This window comes from Haliotis rufescens, unplaced genomic scaffold, assembly GCF_023055435.1.
Source record: "Haliotis rufescens isolate VD_foot unplaced genomic scaffold, xgHalRufe1.0.p SCAF_52, whole genome shotgun sequence".
In the NCBI taxonomy this organism is placed as follows: domain Eukaryota; kingdom Metazoa; phylum Mollusca; class Gastropoda; order Lepetellida; family Haliotidae; genus Haliotis; species Haliotis rufescens.
The window spans coordinates 1,266,383-1,290,013 of record NW_025964246.1 but is presented as its reverse complement, the minus strand read 5'-3'; the positions used below and the strand labels follow the sequence as shown (position 1 = coordinate 1,290,013).

General features: G+C 42.0%; 1 protein-coding gene across 3 annotated transcripts in view; it reads left to right on the top strand.

Annotated features, from left to right (window-relative positions):
* Nucleotides 1–23,631, top strand: part of LOC124144048 (phosphatidylinositol 3,4,5-trisphosphate 5-phosphatase 2A-like) — a 126,184-nt gene that overhangs the window by 83,079 nt on the left and 19,474 nt on the right. For all 3 annotated transcript variants that reach the window (XM_048384944.1, XM_048384943.1, XM_048384945.1), the window contains exons 4-14: nt 6,583–6,730; nt 9,581–9,722; nt 11,329–11,469; nt 13,659–13,758; nt 15,639–15,716; nt 18,169–18,306; nt 20,086–20,218; nt 21,015–21,212; nt 22,052–22,248; nt 22,415–22,532; nt 23,501–23,597. In XM_048384944.1, coding sequence (XP_048240901.1) covers nt 6,583–6,730; nt 9,581–9,722; nt 11,329–11,469; nt 13,659–13,758; nt 15,639–15,716; nt 18,169–18,306; nt 20,086–20,218; nt 21,015–21,212; nt 22,052–22,248; nt 22,415–22,532; nt 23,501–23,597 — 1,490 coding nt within the window. The remainder of the gene's footprint in view (nt 1–6,582; nt 6,731–9,580; nt 9,723–11,328; nt 11,470–13,658; nt 13,759–15,638; nt 15,717–18,168; nt 18,307–20,085; nt 20,219–21,014; nt 21,213–22,051; nt 22,249–22,414; nt 22,533–23,500; nt 23,598–23,631) is intronic.

The window sequence follows — 23,631 nt, the reverse complement described above, 5'->3', positions numbered from 1 at the left end:
AGTTTAGTGTTAAATAATTACTTTCTGTAAGAAACTCACTCACTCACTCACTCACTCACTCACTCACTCACTCACTCACTCACTCACTCACCTGTTTATGTTCTTATCATATATAAGGGGCGGTCGGGTAGCCTAGTGGTTAAAGCGTTTGCTTGTCATGCCGAAGACCCGGGTTCGATTCCCGACATTGGGTACAATGTGTGAAGCCCATTTCTGGTGTCCCCCGCCATGATATTGCTGGAATATTGCTAAAAGCAGCGTAAAACTATACTCACTGTTCACTGTTCTTGTCATATACCTGTGCATGCAGGTAGCACCAGAATGATAATCATCTGAAAGCTGCAACACTTTGCCATGATGTAACTGAAATACTGGTCACAATACTGTGCACTTGTGAGAAAGAATAGAGAAAGAGAATCTACTCCACTGCTATCTATATATCTTGTGCTCATAGGTGCAATCAAATACCCTCATATGAAGAACAGACAGTGACATGTCAAACGAGGAAGGGGGGCACGGGTGGCCAAGTCGTCTAAGGCGCTGCGATTCGCTGTGCAGAGTTGCGTCCCTTTGGCACGCCAGAAACGTATAATTGTGGGTTTGAATCCCGGTTCGCCCCAATTATGTTTCTAGGTTTGTCAGCACCATACCCGTGCTCGTGGGTTTCACCGAAGTGGTAAACGTCTGAGACCTGCATCACTTCGGGCTTTCCTCCCACATTAAGCTGACACGCCGTGATGTAACTGGAATACTGTTAAAAGCGGCGTAAAACCCAACTCACTCATTCACTCACTCAAACCCGAAAGTCTGTATGACATACCTGAGTCGTGGAGCTAAATCAATCACCTGTCAATCGTCGCTATTGACAACAGATTGTACATATTGGGCTACCTGATACACCTGCTCATTGCTGTATGCCTTGTATGCCGAATCGCGGTTTGCCCCAATCATGTTTCTAGGTTTGTCAGCACCATACCTGTTCTCGTGGGTTTCACCAAAGTGGTAAACGTCTGAGACCTTCATCACTTGGGGCTTTCCTCCCACATTAAGCTGACACGCCGTGATATAACTGGAATAATGTTAACAGCGGCGTTAAACCCAACTCACTCACTCACTCACCCCTGGCTCAGCTATATATCCCCCAGGCCATGGACTCCATGTAATACAAGCTGTTTGACATAGCTACTGGGCATGAGATATGATCCATATCTTCATACACCAAAATTGTTTGGTTTTATGTTCATGTAATCCATTATGATTTTTATACTTCATTCAGTAAATCCATTATTTGATCAATTTCTCTTATTAGACCACAATGGTTTTTTGGAGGTCAATGGAGGTAGGGGGGTGTTACAGATTTTTAACCAAAACATTTAGGTCGGTAGGTTTTAGAAACTATTTTTAAAAATAACTCCGGTTTCACATATTTCTTTTTATTTCCTCCAAAATTTTAATCAGGCAGGAAGTGAAAGGTGGGGCTGCAGGGAATAGGGAAGAAAAAAATGACAAATGTCAAGGCTGAATTGACTGTTTAATGCAATAATTGACCCGTGAAGATCCGAGGTAGAATAGCTCCTCAGCAACCCATGTTTGCAGTAAAAGGCAACTAACAGGATCAGGTGGTCAGGCTCGCTGACTTGGTTGATGCATGTCATCGATCCCAATTGCGTGGATCGATGCTCATGACATCAATCACTGGATTGTCTTGTCCAGACTCGATTATTTACAGACAGCTGTAGGCTACCCCACCACCCCTTGATACTCAGGAAAACAGGTGCTGTTTATTCATGCCACATTACTCATTACGCAAGTATACAACAGCGGTGATCCATGTTAGAATAGGTCTTCAGCAACCCATGCTTGCCCTAAAAGGTGACTATGCTTGTCGTAAGAGGCGACTAACAGGATCGATAGCCATACTCACTGACTTGGTTGATCCCTGTCATCGTATCCCAGTTGCGTCGATCGATGCTCATGATGTCAATCACTGGATAGTCTGGTCCATACTCGATTATTTACTGACTGCTGTTATGTAGCTGGAATATTGCTGAGTGCAGTGTTAAACAAACAAATATATGTTTGTGATCACATAATATCAACAGTTTGGAACAAGTTAGGTAAACCTCCATCTTTAGACAGTCAGGTTTGATACTTCAAAGGGGGCACGGGTGGCCCAGTCGTCTAAGGCGCCGCGATTCGCTTTGCAGAGTTGCGTCCCTTGGACACGCCAGAAACCTATGATTGTGGGTTCGAATCCTGGTTCGCCCCGATTATGTTTCTAGGTTTGTCAGCACCATACCCGTGCTCGTGGGTTTCGCCGAAGTGGTAAACGTCTGAGACCTGCATCACTTCGGGCTTTCCTCCCACATTAAGCTGACACGCCGTGATATAACTGGAATACTGTTAAAAGCGGCGTTAAACCCAACTCACTCACTCACTCACTGATACTTCGAAAAACAATTGTTTAATAAATTGGTGCTGTTTATTCATGGCACATAACACACAAGTACACACCTATAGTCATGCTGCAGCTCTCAGTTGTACACTAACCATGACATTAGCTTGAAGTGGAAACAGACCTGTACTCACTCGGCCTTTGTGGGACTCAGTGCTTTGGTTAGAAATAGATTGGATCCTTTCATATTGAACTGAGGGAGTCACAGAGGTGAAGTCTGTTCATGGAGGTGAAGTCCCTGCACGAGGCTTTCTTTCCATTCTCCGACAAAGATTTGTACTTTTCTGCTACTTTGGGGTGCAGGCATTTCAGTTCATTGTGGTATCATTTGAGAGTAACTCGTGCCACTTGTTTTGACAAATTGGGATTATTAGCTGGGTGTCAGAACACTGTAACAATTAGAACAGTCAGCACACTAACAATTAGAACAGTCAGAAATACCAGAACACTAACAATTAGAACAGTCAGAACACTAACAATTTGATGAGTACAGAACACTGTAACAATTAGAACAGTCAGTACACTGTAACAATTTGATAAGCAGAGAACACTAACAATTGGAACTGTCAGAATAATTGTAACAATTAGAACAGTCAGTACACTGTAACAATTTGATGAGTAAAGAGCACTGTAACAATTAGAACAGTCAGAACACTGTAACAATTAGAACAGTCAGAACACTGTAACAATTAGAACAGTCAGAACACTGTAACAATTTGATGAGTAAAATGCACTGTTATAATTAGAACAGTCAGAACTGAGTAACAATTAGAACAGTCAGAACACTGTTACAATTTGATGAGAAAAGAGCACTGTAACAATTAGAACATTCAGGACACTGTAACAATTAGAACAGTCAGTACACTGTAACAATTAGAACAGTCAGAACACTGTAACAATCAGAACAGTCAGATCACTGTACCAATTAGAACATCAAGTATTAGGAATACCCTTTTTTATTCCTAATATTTATCTTCTGATGTCATAGTTAAAATAATCAAAGCTTAAGACATATATTCATTTCCCAGCTCCATCTCTCTCTCTATATATATTGCCAAACTTTTGGCAGCCATATTTCTTTAAATTAAGCACTCACACTTCAAGAGACCTGGATCTAATTTGTTTTGGAACGTTATGCAATAGTTTTTTCAAGCGAGTAGTCATTACATTAATGTATGGAGCTTATTAAGAGTAGTGTCTGCAAGGTTACCTCAACTGCATATCGATCGGATTGTGATACCATGTTTTTTAGATTGGTTTGTCGCATTGCATTTATTGAGTTATGCACGTAAAAACAGGTGCACACTTTGTGTAAATACACACTGTGTTTTTAAGGGTTATGCGTCCTTAAACGAAAAGATTATTGGAGTCAGTTCTTAAATATATGGAAATAGTGGGTGCATTTGAAGGAATGTAAAGAACACAAAAACATTTATTCTTTGCCCTGTTATTCAAAAAGTAATCTGTGAATGTTTACTACATTTGCCATATATGCTAAGCATGTTCACGTACATTTAGGGGGGTCGACGTAGGCATTCAGCGGAACTAATACGACGGAGCTTTTACCCCCATGGGGATTCTGGGTCAGAATTGGTCTCTGGGAACCTATGGTAGTCGTAAGATTCCACTTTAACGGGTTAAGGAGAGGGTTGGTTGGTTGGTTTGTTGGTTTGTTGTTTAACGCCGCACTCAGCAATATTCCAGCTATATGACAGCGGTCTGTAAATAATCAAGTCTGGACCAGACAATCCAGTGATTAATATCATGAGCATCGATCCACGCAATTGGGATCGATGACATGCATCAACCAAGTCAGCGAGCCTGACCACCCGATCCCGTTTGTCACCTCTTACGACAAGCATAGTCGCCTTTTAAGATCTATTTTACCCCGGAATCTTCACGGGTCCGTAGGAGAGGGCCAGACCTGGGGACTTGGTGATCATACCCCGATGGTGTGGATCGCTACTCATGATATCAATCACCAGATTATCTGGTCATGACATGATTTATGACTGCTGCTGTCAAATAGCAAGAATATTGTTGAGTGCTGCATTAAACAATAAACACGGATGCATGTGGGTGCGCACATGCATGCACACACTAACATACACACATATGCACAGACACAGACTCACACTCACTCACTCACTCACTCACTCACTCACTCACTCACTCACTCACTCACTCACTCACTCACTCACTCTCACACTCACACACACACAGAGACACACTCTCGTACACTCACCCAGGCACACACACAGAGGCACACACACACATTCACTCACTAATACACACTCACTCACTCACTCACTCACTCACTCACTCACTCACTCACTCACACACACACATGTACAGACTCATGCACACACAGAGGCACACACAGACACGCACAAACATTTCAGGTATTTTAGCCCCCTTTTAACTTTTATATGGTTGTCACATTTCTTTAAATGTCATAACCTTTCAATTTGTATATTGTGAATGTTGTCTGCCATGTTTGTCTGCAGGAGTGTCTGTTGGTACTCTCTGTACTGCAACAAATGAATTTTATCATGACCTAGTCATGTCACATGATACTTAAGGTCTGGAAACCCAGTAGTAGTACTTGATGATGACCTTTAAGACAGCTGGAGTGGGAATAGGGTGTGGCATGTGTAGGATGAAATCATTTACAGACAAACAATGTTATGTGCGACCTTCACTGCACCCTCATGAGTGTGACCTTCATATACGACGTAGTCATTCGTACATGATTAAGCATTGTTTATGAGATCAGGTTCACAAACTATTCCTTGAAAATGGTTTATCTCATGAATTGATTGACTGTTTGATTCGACCTGCAAACACTATCTATACGATATTGTCCCACATTGTTTGACTTCATGCTATCAAATGTAGATCAACTTCTTGTGCTTACGAAAAAATAATTGGTAGGTAATATTATTATCAGTTATCACCAGTTTTCTTGTATTTGCATTGTACACATACTGTACTCAGTCTTGTTAGTGGCACGTCCATTGTGGGTGCTTCTAACTGACATGTATTATTAAAGACTTTCTGAGCGATTTCTCAGAGTGAGTGAGTATGGTTTTACGCAACTTTTAGAAATATTCCAGCAATATCACGACAGGGGGATACTAGAAATGGGCTTCACACATTGTACCCATATGCGAAATTGACTCATTCACCCTTAATTCATTAGAGCTGCAGTGCTGCCGAAAGTGGCATCAAACCCAACTCACTCACTCACCCTTAACCTGATAGAGCTGCAGTGTTGCTGAAAGTGGCATCAAAGCCAACTCACTCACTCACCCTTAACCTGATAGAGCTGCAGTGCTGCTGAAAGTGGCATCAAACTCAACTCACTCACCCTTAAACTGATAGAGCTGCAGTGCTGCTGAAAGTGGCATCAAACCCAACTCACTCACTCACCCTTAACCTGATAGAGCTGCAGTGTTGTTGGAAGTGGCATCAATCCCAACTCACTCACTCACCCTTAACCTTATAGAGCTGCAGTGTTGCTGGAAGTGGCATCAAACCCAGCTCACTCACTCACCCTTAACCTGATAGAGCTGCAGTTCTGCTGAAAGTGGTATCAAACCCAACTCACTCACCCTTAACTTGATAGAGCTGCAGTGCTGCTGAAATTGGCATCAAACCCAACTCACTCACTCACCCTTAACTTGCTAGAGCTGCAGTGTTGCTGGAAGTGTCATCAAACCCAACTCACTCACTCACCCTTAACCTTATAGAGCTGCAGTGTTGCTGGAAGTGGCATCAATCCCAACTCACTCACTCATCCTTAAACTGATAGAGCTGCAGTGTTGCTGAAAGTGGCATCAAACCAAACTCACTCACTCACCCTTAACCTGATAGAGTGGCAGTGTTGCTGAAAGTGGCATCAAACCCAACTCACTCACTCACCCTTAACTTGATAGAGCTGCAGTGTTGCTTAAGTGGCCACAAACTCACTCACTCACCTTTTAACACATTCCAAAGTACCACAGTGCTGCTGAAAGTGCATGGCATCAAGCTCAACTCATTCGACTTCTTTGATCTGTTTTATTGGAGAAGGATAAGTGATGCTGAATCCTATTTTAAAACCAATCATGTTTTCAAACTTCCAGTCTGAAGGCAATGTGGAAGCCGTGCGTTTCAACAACATCGAGGATCTGATTCAGGGATACCTGGTCCGGGGAGATCAGAACGGTCTGGTGTGTGGACTACGGAAGCCAGTACCAACAGACCGACCGGAGGCCGTGGAGGCGGAGTCAGGTATGTGGTCAGTCCCAGGACAACAACATGTCTTGTAGAGGTCATCCCATGGGGCGATACAAACAATGTCAAGTTGTCTGGGATATAACAAACTGTGTGGGATATAAAAAAAACTGTCTGGGGAAAAAAACAACTTGTCTATGAAATAACAAATTTTCTCAGATATAACAAGCTATCTGGGATATAACAAACCTGTTTGGGATATAACACGTCTGGAAATAACTGTTTTGGGGGTATGACAGTCTGGTTTGGGATCTAGGAAACTGGTTTGAGGTATAACAATCTGGTTTGTGTAGAATAATCTGGTTTTGACATAAGAATCTGGTTTTGGGTATACAAAGCTGGTTTTGACATAACAATCTGTTTTTGGGTATAATTAGCTGGTTTTAGGTATAACAATCTGGTTTGGGGTATAACAAGCTGGTTTGGGGTAAAACAAGCTGGTTTTAGGTATAACAATCTGTTTTGGGGTATAACAAGCTGGTTTTAGGTATAACAAGCTGGTTTTAGGTAAAACAAGCTGGTTTTAGGTATAACAATCTGTTTTGGGGTTTAACAAGCTGGTTTTAGGTATAACAAGCTGGTTTGGGGTATAGGGTATAACAATCTGGTTTTAGGTATAACAAGCTGGTTTGGGTGCCCCCATTCCCCCCCCCCCCCCCCCCCCCCCCCCCCCCCACACACACACACACATCAGTTTAATCACCTCAATAAAAGTGGAAGTCAGTTGGTCTGTCTGGTACATTAGATCTACCATGGCTGACTGTCATTACCTTACCGTGGTACTGTGGTCACTCTGGCCAATGGTCTACCTACAAGAGATACATCCAGGTCTCTAATCAACCTGCCTGGACCACACACACAGCTGCCATGCTGGCTTCGATGTGTTTGTCCTCCAGTTGTACATGCAGGCTGTATTTATTCTCAAACTTCTTACACTGAATTATTTATGAGGCCTCTCGACTTTAGCAGAATGGATGTTGCTTTATAGATAATGAAACTATTTTAGCTGTAATGTCAGCGTGGTTTTGATGCGGTGGTTGGCGTTTGATGTGTCATTTTGTTACCATCAGAAGGTTAATATTCTTGACATTATGCATAACAAGATTTCCATGCCATCTTCTTTAAAATTTGTCATTTGTTGGATTTATTTTTTGAAAAGAAAACCCTTTTTGGCAGAATAATTTGCATCCGCGATGAATTAGTCAGGTGCACCTGATTGTTAAGTATATTAATGAGAGATTTCTCATGTATGTTTAATGTTGAAAGTGTCTGTTGTTTCCTTGTTATAAGGATGATTGTCGTCTGTAGTTCTCGTGTTTGCATGATAATGACCTGTTATTCTCTAGTTATGATGATATCATCTGGTTTAAAACTAGCTGTGTTGTCATTGTCTTAGTAAGTATTTCCTTGTTATGATGATATTGTGTGGTATTCCTTAGTTATGATGATATTGTCTGGTATTCCCTATCTATGATGAGGGGCGGTCGGGTAGCCTAGTGGTTAAAGCGTTCGCTCGTCACGCCGAAGACCCGGGTTCGATTCCCGACATGGGTACAATGTGTGAAGCCCATTTCTGGTGTCCCCCGCCGTGATATTGCTGGAATATTGCTAAAAGCGGCGTAAAACCATACTCACTCACTCACTCACTATCTATGATGATATTATGTGGTATTCCCTAGTTATGGTGATATTGTGTGGTATTCCCTACTTAAGATGATATTGTGTGGTATTCCCTAGCTATGATGATATTGTCTGGTATTCCTTCATTATGATGATATTGTCTGGTATTCCTTCATTATGATGATATTGTCTGGTTTTCAATTGTTATGATGTTATTGTCTTGTATTGCCCATGTGATGATGATATTGTCTGGTATCACTTAGTTATGATGATATTGACTAGTATCACTTAGTTATGATGATATTGTGTGATATTCCCTAGTTATGATGATATTGTCTGGTATTCCTTCATTATGATGATATTGTCTGGTATCCCTAAGTTATGATGATATTGACTAGTATCACTTAGTTATGATGATATTGTGTGATATTTCCTAGTTATGATGATATTGTCTGGTATTCCTTCATTATGATGATATTGTCTGGTATTCCTTCATTATGATGTTATTGTCTGGTATTCCTTCATTATGATGTTATTGTTTAGTATTGTCCTTGTTATTGTGATATTGTCTGGTATCACTTTGTTATGATGATATTTCCTAGTATCACTTAGTTATGATGATAATGTGTGGTATTCCCTAGTATTGATGGTATTATATAGTATTCCCTAGTAATGATGGTATTTTGTGGTATTTCCTAGTTATGATGGAAAGCTTAGCTCATGTATTGTACTTTTAGCCATACCGCCTTTGATACCGAATAAGCTTCTTCTTCTTCTAGTATTGATGTTATTATTCCTTAGTTTTGATGGTATTGTGTTGTATTCCTTAGTTTTGATGGTATTGTGTTGTATTCCTTAGTTTTGATGGTATTGTGTGGTATTCCTTAGTTTTGATGGTATTGTGTTGTATTCCTTAGTTTTGATGGTATTGTGTTGTATTCCTTAGTTTTGATGGTATTGTGTGGTATTCCTTAGTTTTGATGGTATTGTGTGGTATTCCTTAGTTTTGATGGTATTGTGTTGTATTCCTTAGTTTTGATGGTATTGTGTGGTATTCCTTAGTTTTGATGGTATTGTGTGGTATTCCTTAGTTTTGATGGTATTGTGTTGTATTCCTTAGTTTTGATGGTATTGTCTGGTATCCCCTAGTTATGATGATACTGTCTTGAACTATTTTTAGTCCTGAGTTGTCCAGTTCACTGACCAGGATGATATTTATACTTCCAGATGAAGAAGAGATACTTGATGGCTTCTGTATCCCAACTGCACCATACCTCCCGGAGGAGGTTCCCAGCGGCACCGACAGACATGTCTCAAAAACTTTCAAATATGGCTTCCTCAGCAACTTTGCCCGTCTGGATCTTTCCTGGTAATCTCAAAACATACCTCAATTGATACCCCTGATAACAGGGATCGGCAACATAGGCATCCCATGTTATTTGATACCCCTGATAGCCAGGATCGGCAACATAGGCATCCCATGTTATTTGATACCCCTGATAGCCAGGATCAGCAACATAGGCATCCCATGTTATTTGATACCCCTGATAGCCAGTATCAGCAACATAGGCATTCCATGTTATTTGATACCCCTGATAGCCAGGATCAGTGACATAGGCATCCCATGTTATTTGATACCCCTGATAGCCAGGATCAGCAACACAGGCATCCAATGTTATTTGATACCCCTGATAACTAGGATCAGCAACATAGGCATCCCATGTTATTTGATACCCCTGATAGCCAGGATCAGCAACATAGGCATCCCATGTTATTTGATACCCCTGATAGCCAGGATCAGCAACATAGGATCAAATGTTATTTGATACCCCTGATAGCTAGGATCATCAACATAGGCATCCCATGTTATTTGATACCCCTGATAGCCAGGATCAGCAACATAGGCATCCCATGTTATTTGATACCCCTGATAGCCAGGATCAGCAACATAGGCATCCCATGTTATTTGATACCCCTGATAGCTAGGATCATCAACATAGGCATCCCATGTTATTTGATACCCCTGATAGCCAGGATCAGCAACATAGGATCAAATGTTATTTGATACCCCTGATAGCTAGGATCATCAACATAGGCATCCCATGTTATTTGATACCCCTGATAGCTAGGATCAGCAACATAGGCATCCCATGTTATTAGATACCCCTGATAGCTAGGATCGGCAACATAGGCATCCCATGTTATTTGATACCCCTGATAGCTAGGATCAGCAACATAGGCATCCCATGTTATTTGATACCCCTGATAACTAGGATCAGCAACATAGGCATCCCATGTTATTTGATACCCCTGATAGCTAGGATCGGCAACATAGGCATCCCATGTTATTTGATACCCCTGATAGCCAGGATCGGCAACATAGGCATCCCATGTTATTTGATACCCCTGATAGCCAGGATCAGCAACATAGGCATCCCATGTTATTTGATACCCCTGATAGCTAGGATCATCAACATAGGCATCCCATGTTATTTGATACCCCTGATAGCCAGGATCAGCAACATAGGCATCCCATGTTATTTGATACCCCTGATAGCCAGTATCAGCAACATAGGCATCCCATGTTATTTGATACCCCTGGTAGTGAAAATTAGGATCAGCAACATATAGTCGTTTCCATGTTAATTGATACCCCTGGTAACTAGGACCAGCAACAAAGTCGTCCCGTATTATTCCCCTGGTTTGAAAACGGGGGACTCGAGATACTGACTTGTGATGCCATTTTCTCAGAGACTAGAGTTGTATTTCACTATAAGAACATTTGACACTTTAATTTCAACCTTGATGATCAGTTTTGTCAAGTTTCATCTTTGTAATATGTCTCAAAGTATGTTTACAGTGTTGGACAAATAAGGTTTCTCATATATCTATCCATGGTGACGTTTCTTTTGTGGTTCAGTATAGATCAGTCAAGTGGTGTCTTTTGATCATTTGTGCTTTGTTTGTGGTGACAGCTGTGATGGTGAGTTTGTGGATGGAATTAAGAAGTACATCGACAGCGGAATGGAGAAGGACGCATCTCTCTACCGCGCCGGGGATGACATGATGCCAGAGTTTCAACAGCTCTTGGAGATTGCAGGCAAAGGTCTACAGAGGTCAGTCATTGTCTGAACAGAAGTCAGATTAGAATAACCTATGCTAGTCGTATGACACAACTTAATGGATTCGGTGGTTAGACTCGATGACTTAATTGATACAGTGTCATTGTATCCCGACAGCATGGATCACGATGGATCATGGATCATGGATCATTGCTCACGATATCAATCACTTGATTGTCTGAACCTGACTCAACTCTTTACAATCTGCTGTCATATAGCTGGATTATTGATGACCTCGATGTTCTACAACAAACAGACATGCGCATGTCTTTCTTAATAGCTACCTCTTTCTGTCCACTATGTATATATTTCCCCAGATATCTGTCCACTATGTATATATTTCCCCAGATATCTGTCCACTATGTATATATTTCCCCACCTATAATCTGTCCCCTATGTATATATTTCCCCACCTATAATCTGTCCACTATGTATATATTTCTCCACCTATAATCTGTCCACTATGTATGTATTTCCCACCTATAATCTGTCCTCCATGTAAATATTTCCCCACCTATCATCTGTCCTCCATGTAAATATTTCCCCACCTATCATCTGTCCAAAATGTATATATTTCCCCACCTATAATCTGTCCATGATGTATATATTTCTCCACCTATAATCTGTCCACTATGTATATATTTCCCCACCTATAATCTGTCCACGATGTATATATTTCCCCACCTATAATCTGTCCACTATTAATGTATTTCCCCACCTATAATCTGCCCACTATGTATATATTTCCCAACCTATAATCTGTCCACTATGTATATATTTCTCCACCTATAATCTGTCCACTATTAATGTATTTCCCACCTATAATCTGTCCACTATGTATACATTTTCCCACCTATAATCTGTCCACGATGTATGTATTTCCCCACCTATAATCTGTCCACTATGTATGTATTTCCCCACCTATAACCTGTCCACTATGTATATATTTCCCCACCTATAATCTGTCCACCATGTATGTATTTACCCACCTATAATCTGTCCACTATGTATATATTTCCCCACCTATAATCTGTCCACTATGTATGTATTTCCCCACCTATAATCTGTCCACTATGTATTTCCCCACCTATAATCTGTCCACTATGTATATATTTCCCCACCTATAATCTGTCCACTATGTATGTATTTCCCCACCTATAATCTGTCCACTATGTATTTCCCCACCTATAATCTGTCCACTATGTATTTCTCTACCTACAATCTGTCCACTATGTATGTATTTCCCCACCTATAATCTGTCCACGATGTATGTATTTCCCCACCTATAATCTGTCCACTATGTATATATTTCCCCACCTATAATCTGTCCACGATGTATGTATTTCCCCACCTATAATCTGTCCACTATGTATATATTTCCCCACCTATAATCTGTCCACTATGTATGTATTTCCCCACCTATAATCTGTCCACTATGTATTTATTTCCCCACCTACAATCTGTCCACTATGTATGTATTTCCCCACCTATAATCTGTCCACTATGTATGTATTTCCCCACCTATAATCTGTCCACTATGTATATATTTCCCCACCTACAATCTGTCCACTATGTATTTCCCCACCTATAATCTGTCCACTATGTATGCATTTCCCCACCTATAATCTGTCCACTATGTATGTATTTCCCCACCTATAATCTGTCCACTGTGAATGTATTTCCCACCTATAATCTGTCCACTATGTATATATTTCCCAACCTATAATCTGTCCACGATGTATGTATTTCCCCAACTATAATCTGTCCACTATGTATGTATTTCCCCACCTATAACCTGTCCACTATGTATATATTTCCCCACCTATAATCTGTCCACTATTTATGTATTTCCCCACCCATGATCTGTCCGCTATGTATTTCCCCTCCTATAATCTGTCCACTATGTATATATTTCTCCTGCTATAGTCTGTCCACTATGTATTTCCCCACCTATAATCTGTCCACGATGTATATATTCCCCACCTATAATCTGTCCACTATGTATGTATTTCCCCACCTATAATCTGTCCACTACATTTTTATTTCCCCACCTATAATCTGTCCACTATTTATGTATTTCCCCACCCATGATCTGTCCGCTATGTATTTCCCCACCTATAATCTGTCCACTACATTTTTATTTCCCCACCTATAATCTGTCCACTACATTTTTATTTCCCCAGAGAGTTGGATGTATTCCTCCTGAAGCTGTCACTGTGCAAAGATCTGCTGACTCAAGATGAAGATGACCGCTCTCGACACTCGGGGTTAACCATGAATGGGGTAAGTTATCTCCCTTCAACTCTTGAAAACCCACCTTCTTCAAGCATATGACACCATCGTTATCCTCCCGGCATCATCGCTGCCACCAGTGGGCAAAGAGCCATGACAAGAATCTTGAAAATGTTCCTCTAACCACCAATGTTGTGATATTTATTCTTAGTTTTGTGAATACCTTTGGAAATGCCATTCTAGTGAATTGGGAAAAGGTTTACAACTGACTTACTATTTCCAGATGAATTTATGTTTGTTTCTTTCAATCAGATTGTTTCGTGATTGCAGACTAACAGAAAAGCACCCAACTTCCCCCCTGGCGCTCTCACTAAAACTTATTACGTGATAGTTGAAATGGAACAGAAATTCATATGGACAAACAACATAATGTAGCTGTGGGAAGAGTATTAGGGTCACAACATTAATCTCTTGTTTGTAAACATAAGTCGGGGGCACAGGTGGCCCAGTCGTCTAAGGCGCTGTGATTCGCTGTGCAGAGTTGCATCCCTTGGGCACGCCAGAAACCTATGATTGTGGGTTCGAATCCCGGTTCACCCCGATTATGTTTCTAGGTTTGTCAGCACCATACCCGTGCTCGTGGGTTTCACCGAAGTGGTAAACGTCTGAGACCTGCATCACTCCTCCCACATTAGGCTGACACACTATGATATGACTGGAATAGTGTTAAAAGCGGCGTTAAATCCAACTCACTCACTGTGAACATAAGTCAATTGGTTGCAAGGTAAACTCCATGCATCGTAGTGGATGCCTAGCACAGTGGGGATTCTTTCTGGAATTGTACCTGTGATCTTTTAGCCTTGACTGTTTCTTGGAAACATAATGTATACTACCAAAAGTAGTATATCGTCATTGTAATCGAAATAATATTGTCAGTGTGCCAGAGAGTAGAGTCATCTCCCTTGAATGTTCAAATCATTCAACTGATGTTTTTTTTCGTGATATGATTGCATACCATCATCAGCTTTTCGTCCATGAAAATGATGAAAGAAATCTTTTTCAAAAGTCGTTGTTTTGGAAGCACATGGTTATTCTTCCTGTTTCAAGGTCAATCTTTCAAAATTAATTGTTTCACAGATTTAATTTTCAAAACTGTAGATGATCAAAATAATCGGAAAAAACACATTTATGAAACACATTATAAAGTAGGGGTGTCACGATAAATCGAAATATTGATATATTGCTATTGGTAAGCACTTAAAGCCAATCAATCAATTGTGTAATCATTTTCTGATCAATAGTATCGATTTCAGTTAGGAATATCGATAGTTTCGATGGTATTTACCATATCATGTGATTGAGTAACCGAAACATGCTCGCGAACTCACCCGAGCCAAGATTAGAGTTAACTGCCCTTGATACTTAGCAACCGGTCTTTCTTAAAGTAAAATGGCGGAGGGTGATAGTCAAGTGGAGTTTGTTACAAACTTGGGGGGAAAATCGAGTGTTTGGAAGTCTTTGGGCTATGTTTAAGAAAATAAGAAGCTTGACAAGAAACAGAAGTCCATCTAAAATGATACACTGAAAACTATCGATTTTTATCGCAATAGTTGCTTGCAATATCAATAGTTGTTGCAATAGTTTCTTTCAATATCAATAGTTATCGCAATAGTGATTTCCACACCAATAGTCACTCTCATTGGAAAGGTATCTCTTTTAGACAAAGTCGGGATGCCCACATGAAATCTTATTCTTGGAATGTTTTCTTTTATAACAAGGAGTTACTTGCTTGCTTTTGAGGGCAGATTTAACATGAAGACAAAAGATTGATAGGATATCCCATGGTCACTTTATTCCACTTTGGAGTATTTAACGTGGCAGATCGAGAAGAGACAAGACATTATTACACACCTGTGATCTTCCTTCTTCAGGTAGCCATGACGTACATCAGCTTCCTGGCCGACAAGCTTCAGAACTGTCACTCCCACGTCCTCAAGCTGGAAGAGAAGGTAATACATCTCACCTCACCTCACTGATAAGGGCCGCCTCCATGGCCTGGTGGGTAGAGCGCCTGCCCCATTTTACCTCACCTCACCTCACCTCACCTCACCTCACCTCACCTCACCTCACCTCACCTCACCTCACCTCACCTCACCTCACCTCACTGATAAGGGCCGCCTCCATGGCCTGGTGGGTAGAGCGTCTGCCCAATTTCACCTCACCTCACCTCACCTCACCTCACCTCACCTCACCTCACCTCACCTCACCTCACCTCACCTCACCTCACTGATAAAGGCCGCCTCCATGGCCTGGGGGGTAGAGCGTCTGCCCCATCGCATAGACAGCATTTTTAATTAAATAACTGTAATAAAAACTCTCAAATGTATAACCTTTCTCGGAGATGAAATATCGCCTGCAGTCGTGAACTAGGTTCAATGAAACCGGTGACCTCAGCACGTGGCTTTCGCAACGGTGCGAAATCTGCATGTGCGTTTCGCAATGGCACAAAATCTGCACGTGCGTCTCGTAGGCTGTTTGTAGTTTTTGTTCTATCAAGGGTTTACAATGATTGTAAGCCCTCCTGTGAGGTGTTACCACGATTTCAAAAACTCCATACCGAGTTACACAAACAGCCAGTAGGTTTATAACTGGGTGTATCACCAGACAGAGACAAGTGGAAACATTGTGTTACAACGTGTACTTCCAGACAAGAGACAAAATACAATACGTGAGACAGGAAAAGTATTCAATATTAATTTTAATGTAAAATTGACCAAATGAATTTTACAGGATTTTTTAAATCATCTTTAAGATTGATTTGGGTTGGTAGATTCTGGGTGATAAAAACAATTGGCTTGGCCTGGTCCTTAAAAATATTATATTTTTTACTTATCCTGCATTACCCCTTAATGCATCTACTGCTTACCTCATGACAAAGAACACAGCGCATCGCGACGGTCCAAGGTGAAGAATAAAGGATGTTTCCGTCTTAAGTCTACTTTTAGTAGGACCCATCGCCACTGTCATGTGGTGACGTCACATCTCATCACCCGTGCTAAGAACATTTCTGAAGCTATAGTGGGGAGGCAAGTCTGCAATGGGTGGGCAAGTCTGCAATGGGTGGGCCCTTAGACGTAGTAATGCAGGATAAGTATAAAAATTTAAAAATATTTAGATTTTACTAAAAATCTAAAATCTGACAGCTGAATTTCACTGTCATTTTTATTATCAAAGGAAACTATTAAAAAAGAATATTTTGATTTTTTAATTCTTTTTCTGTGTTTTTATGGCATGATGGACTTCTTGAATCACAAAAAGGGGTACTGGCGTCAGTATGGCAGAGCTCCAGATAACTTTTTGAGCAATTGAGTTTTTACATCTAGGGTTTCTATCTTAATTGGGTTATTGCATTTTTCATTGGGCAACCAACATTTTTTCACTCACCTATTTATCACTCTATTGTGTTTTTCCCAAAATTAGGGAACATTATAAGATTTAAAAAAAGGAAATAATGTTTTAGATGTATATAACTGTTCTAAATATATCTGCTTGACTCAGAAAGTAATTAAGTAAAAAAGAAATGGGCAATTAAATTCTGGAAAAATATATCTCTCGTACATAAACATTTCAGGCTGTCAGCATAAACCACGAAATTTATCTTTTAACTCTGTTTTTTTCACCAAAATATTATTCTAATAAGAGCCCCCTGGGTCTAATTTTGAGAGCGCCCTGGGCGCTTATTACGTCGAATACGTTAAGTGTGTAAAACATGATTGAAACAGTGTGTTACAACTTGTACTTCCATGTTAAAACAGGGGATTATCTCTCGTAATCCCCTAATCCATGGACTCCAGGTGTAACATTGTCTTGCTGCATCACAGGCAGGTGTTCAGTCATATCCCCCGAGCTGCAGCAGGGTGGCTGAGTGGGGGATAATGAACAGTTAACGAATGTGTTGACTAAGACAATGGGGACAGAGAGTGTTTGTCTGTAGCATAATGGAGGGTGGTGACACTGTTAGGTCAAACAATCAACTATTGGGACAGCTTGAGAGCCAGAATACCTCTGTGAGGTCATCCACAACACAAGCTGACCAATCTTGGAACAGATCTTGTCAATCCACTTAAAACTGACATCAGACTGTGATGGGTAGTAGTATACAGGTCGACCTGCTCCAGCAATGTCTCTTGACTGCTTTGTATCAAGTAGGAAAATATTCCCTTCAAGAAAGGGTGGAAAAATGAAATTTGTAAGCCGTTCTGTATCATTTTTTATTATAAAAATAACCTTTTGAGTATTTTAGGTTAATTTGATTTGGAAGTGTCCCTTTTGTTCTTTCAGCTTAAAAAAATATTTGTTTTAGATGGCTGTATTTTTGGTAAGATCTGTTATTTATCAGATATTATTTGAGAAATTGGATGCCATGGATACCTCTCCTGAACTGATGTGTTTGTGTTTCAGGCCCACGAGGTGGTGAAGCAGCTCCCCGACAGCAGCTACGACTACCTGGACTCCGACGAGATGAGGGAGCTGACCGGGGCTCTTCAGCAGATGCCGTCTCCCATGTCCTCTCTCTCCATACCCCTGTCATCCTTCGAGGTGAGTTCTCCCTCTCTCCATACCCCTGTCATCCTTCAAGGTGAGTCCTCCCTCTCTCCATACCCCTGTCGTCCTTCGAGGTGAGTCCTCCCTCTCTCCATACCCCTGTCGTCCTTCGAGGTGAGTCCTCTCTCTCCATACCCCTGTCGTCCTTTGAGGTGAGTACTCCCTCTCTCCATACCCCTGTCGTCCTTCGAGGTGAGTCCTCTCTCTCCATACCCCTGTTGTCCTTAGTGGTGATTCCTCCCTCTCTCCATACCCCTGTCGTCCTTCGAGGTGAGTCCTCCCCCCATACCCCTGTCGTCCTTCGAGGTGAGTCCTCTCTCTCTCAGTACCCCTGTCGTCCTTCGAGGTGAGTCCTCCCTCTCTCCACACCCCTGTCGTCCTTCGAGGTGAGTCCTCTCTCTCCATACCCCTGTCGTCCTTTGAGGTGAGTCCTCCCCCCCATACCCCTGTCGTCCTTCGAGGTGAGTCCCCTTCTCTACACCCCTGTCGTCCTTCGAGGTGAGTCCTCCCTCTCTCCATACCCTTTTTGTCCTTCGAGGTGAGTCCTCTCTCTCCATACCCCTGTCGTCCTTCAAGGTGAGTCCTCCCTTTCTCCATACCACTGTCGTCCTTCGAAGTGAGTCCTCTCTCTCTCCATACCCCTGTCATCCTTCAAGGTGAGTCCCCTTCTCTACACCCTTGTTGTCCTTCAAGGTGAGTCCTCCCTTTCTCCATACCACTGTCGTCCTTCGAGGTGAGTCCTCTCTCTCTCCATACCCCTGTCGTCCTTCGAGGTGAGTCCTCTCTCTCTCCATACCACTGTCGTCCTTCGAGGTGAGTCCTCTCTCTCTCCATACCCCTGTCGTCCTTTGAGGTGAGTCCTCTCTCTCCATACCCCTGTCGTCCTTTTGAGGTGAGTCCTCCCTCTCTCCATACCCCTGTCGTCCTTCGAGGTGAGTCCTCCCTCTCTCCATACCCCTGTCGTCCTTCGAGGTGAGTCCTCTCTCTCTCTATACCCCTGTTGTCCTTCGAGGTGAGTCCTCTCTCTCCATACCCCTGTCATCCTTCAAGGTGAGTCCCCTTCTCTACACCCCTGTTGTCCCTCGAGGTGAGTCCTCCCTCTTTCCATCCTCTTCACCATCCTCACCATCCTTACAGTGCCCTCTCTCCACCACTTTCATCCAAATGAATTTCATCACTCTATTGTCAAGTACATCATCTTGCTTTATATTACCTCTATTACAATTGGTCCCCAGCCTCACCCATGCTTGTCTGGTGTCTTAATGACTGGATGGTGACTTGGTTGATGGCAGTCACCATATCCCATCTTGATAGCTGCTCATAATATCAATCGGGGCGGTCGCGCGGCCTAGTTGTTAAAGGGTTCGCTCGTCAGGCCGAAGACCTGTGTTTGATTCCCCACATGAGTACAATGTGTGAAGCCCATTTCTGGTGTCCCCCGCCATGATATTGCTGGAATATTGCTACTCACTCACTCATAATATCAATCACTGGTTTGTCTGGACCAGACATGGATATTTACAGGCTGCCATCATTTAGCTGAAACGCTCATTCATTCATTCATTCATGAGTGAGTATGTTTTTACGCCGCTTTTAGCAATATTCCAGGGACACCAGAAATGGGCTTCACACATTGTACCCATGTGGGAATTGAACCCAGGCCTTCGGCGTGATGAGCGAACACTTTAACCACTAGGCCCCGGAACTTTCATGAGTGCAACCTTAAACAACATCCAAGCAAGAAATCTTTTTAAATGATGCCTCTGTTTCCAGGTGCGTTCGTCTAAGGCAGGAAAATTCACCAGTAAGGTGACACTGAATGTGGACATTCGGCAAGGGAGGTTCTATGCCGTCAAACCCTCCAAGGACTTCCTAGACTCAAGCAACACCTTCACACATGACCGAAGTAAATAACCAGATGATTATTAATGAACTGTCCATGATACGCCCAAATGCGCCCAAAATGTGCAGTTGGACAATGTTTCCTTCCGGAGAGCTAATGTAGATTTAAAAAATGTTATATTTGGAATAACACTTTCTCAGTAAAGTACTGGGCCCCGTTCCTCAAAGCGATCTTAGCGCTATGAGGATCGTAAACCTATGTTAGAGTATGGGACTTACGATCACCTTAGTGCTAAGATCGCTTTGTGGAACGGGGACCAGATTCTCATAAAGTTGTCAGGCCATTAGATAAAACAAAAATTCTTTGAGCCAAGGTTCACGTGAACCATTTTTACTCATATCTTAATTATACAATGTATCTGTTGCATTTGCAACCAAAAGATATTTTATTTATGTTATTTTTTAAATTTTATTCCAACGTACTGCTCCCTCTGAAGCTGTGCATGGGAAACACACATGATAGGGGTGACCTTGAGATCATAATCAGGGTCACGATGGCTTTAAACTTTTGGATCTGAATGATGGCTGAGAGCTCATGGATGTGAGATCTTGAGATGGATAATTATTGCAACTGCACTGTAAATTGCGCTCAGTCAATTGTGACACTGTAGACCAGTCAAGGCAGTACAAAAATATAACATCAGACTGGACCAAATATAAATGTTTTACCAAACTTTAAGGCTCAAACAGGCCCAAAAAGGCATCGTTTAATTGAGACACAGGATTTTTTTTTATGCCTTCCTGAAATATTTTACTTGTTGTTCTACCTTATCTCACATTATTTTGTTGTTTACTTCCAGTCCTTCAGCTAGTGAAAAGCACGTCCGACAACAGCCGTCTTGACGTGATCATCGAGGGCAAGAAGAAGACGTCCTACATGTTTGAGAACGCCCATGCTAGAGAGAACTTCTGCCTCCAGATCCGACACATGAAGAGCTTACATTCCAAGGAAGAGAAAGTGGATCAGATCTCCGTGTTCATTGGGACGTGGAATATGGGTAGGTGGACGTGGAATATGGGTAGGTGGACGTGGAATATGGGTAGGTGGACGTGGAATATTGGTAGGTGGATGTGGATTATTGGTAGGTGGACGTGGAATACAGGTATGTGGACGCGGAATATGGGTAGGTGGACATGGAATATGGTAGGGAGATGTGGAATATGGGGAGATGGACGTGGAATATGGGTAGGTGGACGTGGAATATGGGTAGGTGGATGTGGAATATGGGTAGGAAGATGTGGAATATGGGTAGGTGGACGTGGAATATGGGTAGGAAGATGTGGAATATGGGTAGGTAGATGTGGAATATGGGTAGGAAGATGTGGAATATGGGTAGGGAGATGTGGAATATGGGTAGGAAGATGTGGAATATTGGTAGGTGGATGTGGAATATTGGTAGGAAGATGTGGAATATTGGTAGGAAGATGTGGAATATTGGTAGGAAGATGTGGAATATTGGTAGGAAGATGCGGAATATGGGTAGGAAGATGTGGAATATGGGTAGGGAGATGTGGAAAATGGGTTGGAAGATGTGGAATATCGGAAGGAAGATGTGGAATACCGGTAGGTGAACGTGGAATATTGGAAGGAAGATGTGGAATATTGGTTTGTGAATGTGGAATATGGATAGGGATAGGAAGATGTGGAATGTGGGTAGATGGACAGAGAATATGGGTTGTGTGATGTGGAATGTGGGTAGGTGAATGTAGAAGGTTTTTAGCTTCACTAAATCTGATCTGACTGTGAGCGTTCAGCATTCAGTCATTGGTCGCCACGACAGGTGACGCCATAATCATACTGCAACCAGTTTACCTCAGTTACCATGGTGTCTTCCAGGGAAGTCGGCCCCCGACCACACGCTGAAACACTGGCTGAAGTGTAATGGTGAAGGCAAGTCCCTGGATCGCACACTGTCCCGCATTCCACACGACATCTACGTGATTGGCACACAGGAGAGTGCTCTCAACGACAAGGACTGGGTCAACACGCTGAAGGCATCGCTGAAGGCCACGCTCATGGTGGACGTGGAGATGGTATGCACCGCTGTTTAAACTCACTCACCTAACTAAGAGGCTGGGATTTCTTTACAGTTGTTTTTATCTTGAAAATACATATAAAGTGTGTCTTTTTCTGCTGCATTTTGGTATTTTTGAACTTTTCCAACTAGTTGGTACATGCATTACTGATCCGTTTTTTCAGCTGGAGATGTGCAACTTGTGGGGTATCCGCGTCGTTGTCCTCATCAACCCACAACACCGTCACTGCATCTCCCACGTACAGAAGTCCTCTGTCAAGACCGGCATCGCTAATGCTCTTGGTACGTCGCTATTGAAACATCAGACTTGTTGTACCGTTAGGAGAATAGTACCCCATGCAGTTTTTGAAGTGACACGAGTTTCGTAAAATCAGAATGACACACGTTTTTGTAATAATTTCTTTATTATCCATTATTTCTAAATCCATTTGAGCTCCCCTTTAGAAAAATGCACTGATCACCACTGTCCTAGCAAACCGCAATTTGTCGGAAGACATCAACAATCTTTAGCTATGATGTTAATTCTAGAGTGACGTCATTCCGACATCACATGACATTAAGATTCAAATGACCGGTGTGCGAGAAGTGATATTTGCACCAGTGTACTGCATGTACAACTCTATGGGAAATAATAAACATATATGTCTTGTTCAAGCAGGACCAGCTACAAACATTTAGGACAAGTTAAATATTGTTCCTTCTAGTTCACAGGACTAGTCCTAGTCCACAACATTCATCTCTTGTTTGTAAACTTAAGTCGGGGGCAGGAGGCCCAGTCGTCTAAGGCGACATGATTCGCTGTGCAGAGTTGCATCCCTTGGGCACACCAGAAACCTATGATTGTTGGTTCGAATCCTGGGTCGACCCGATTATGTTTCTTGGTTTGTCAGCATCATACCCGTGCTCGTGGGTTTCACTGAAGTTGTAAACGTCTCAGACCTGCATCACTTCGGGTATTCCTCCGATATTAAGCTGACACGCCGTGATATAACTGGAATACTGTTAAAAGCGGCGCTAAACCCAACTCACTCACTTACTCACTGATGTGACACAAAAGATCATGGCTGTTTGAATCACATTACGACTCGTTCGGTTGCATCATGGTGGGATACTCTATAACTGATACTGAATGAGTTGAGGGTAAATGGGGTTTAACATCACGCCCATAATTATCTGTGTGCGTGCATGCCTGCGCGTGAAACATCTGCAAATATGGAAACAAACTTATATATCTTTATATCTGTTGCTAGGCAACAAGGGAGCTTCAGCTGTTTCATTCCAGTTCAACGGTACCTCCATCTGTTTCATCAACGCACATCTGACTTCTGGGGACGAGAGATTGCACAGGTGGGTGGTTTCTTGGGAATCATTTCTTCACTGA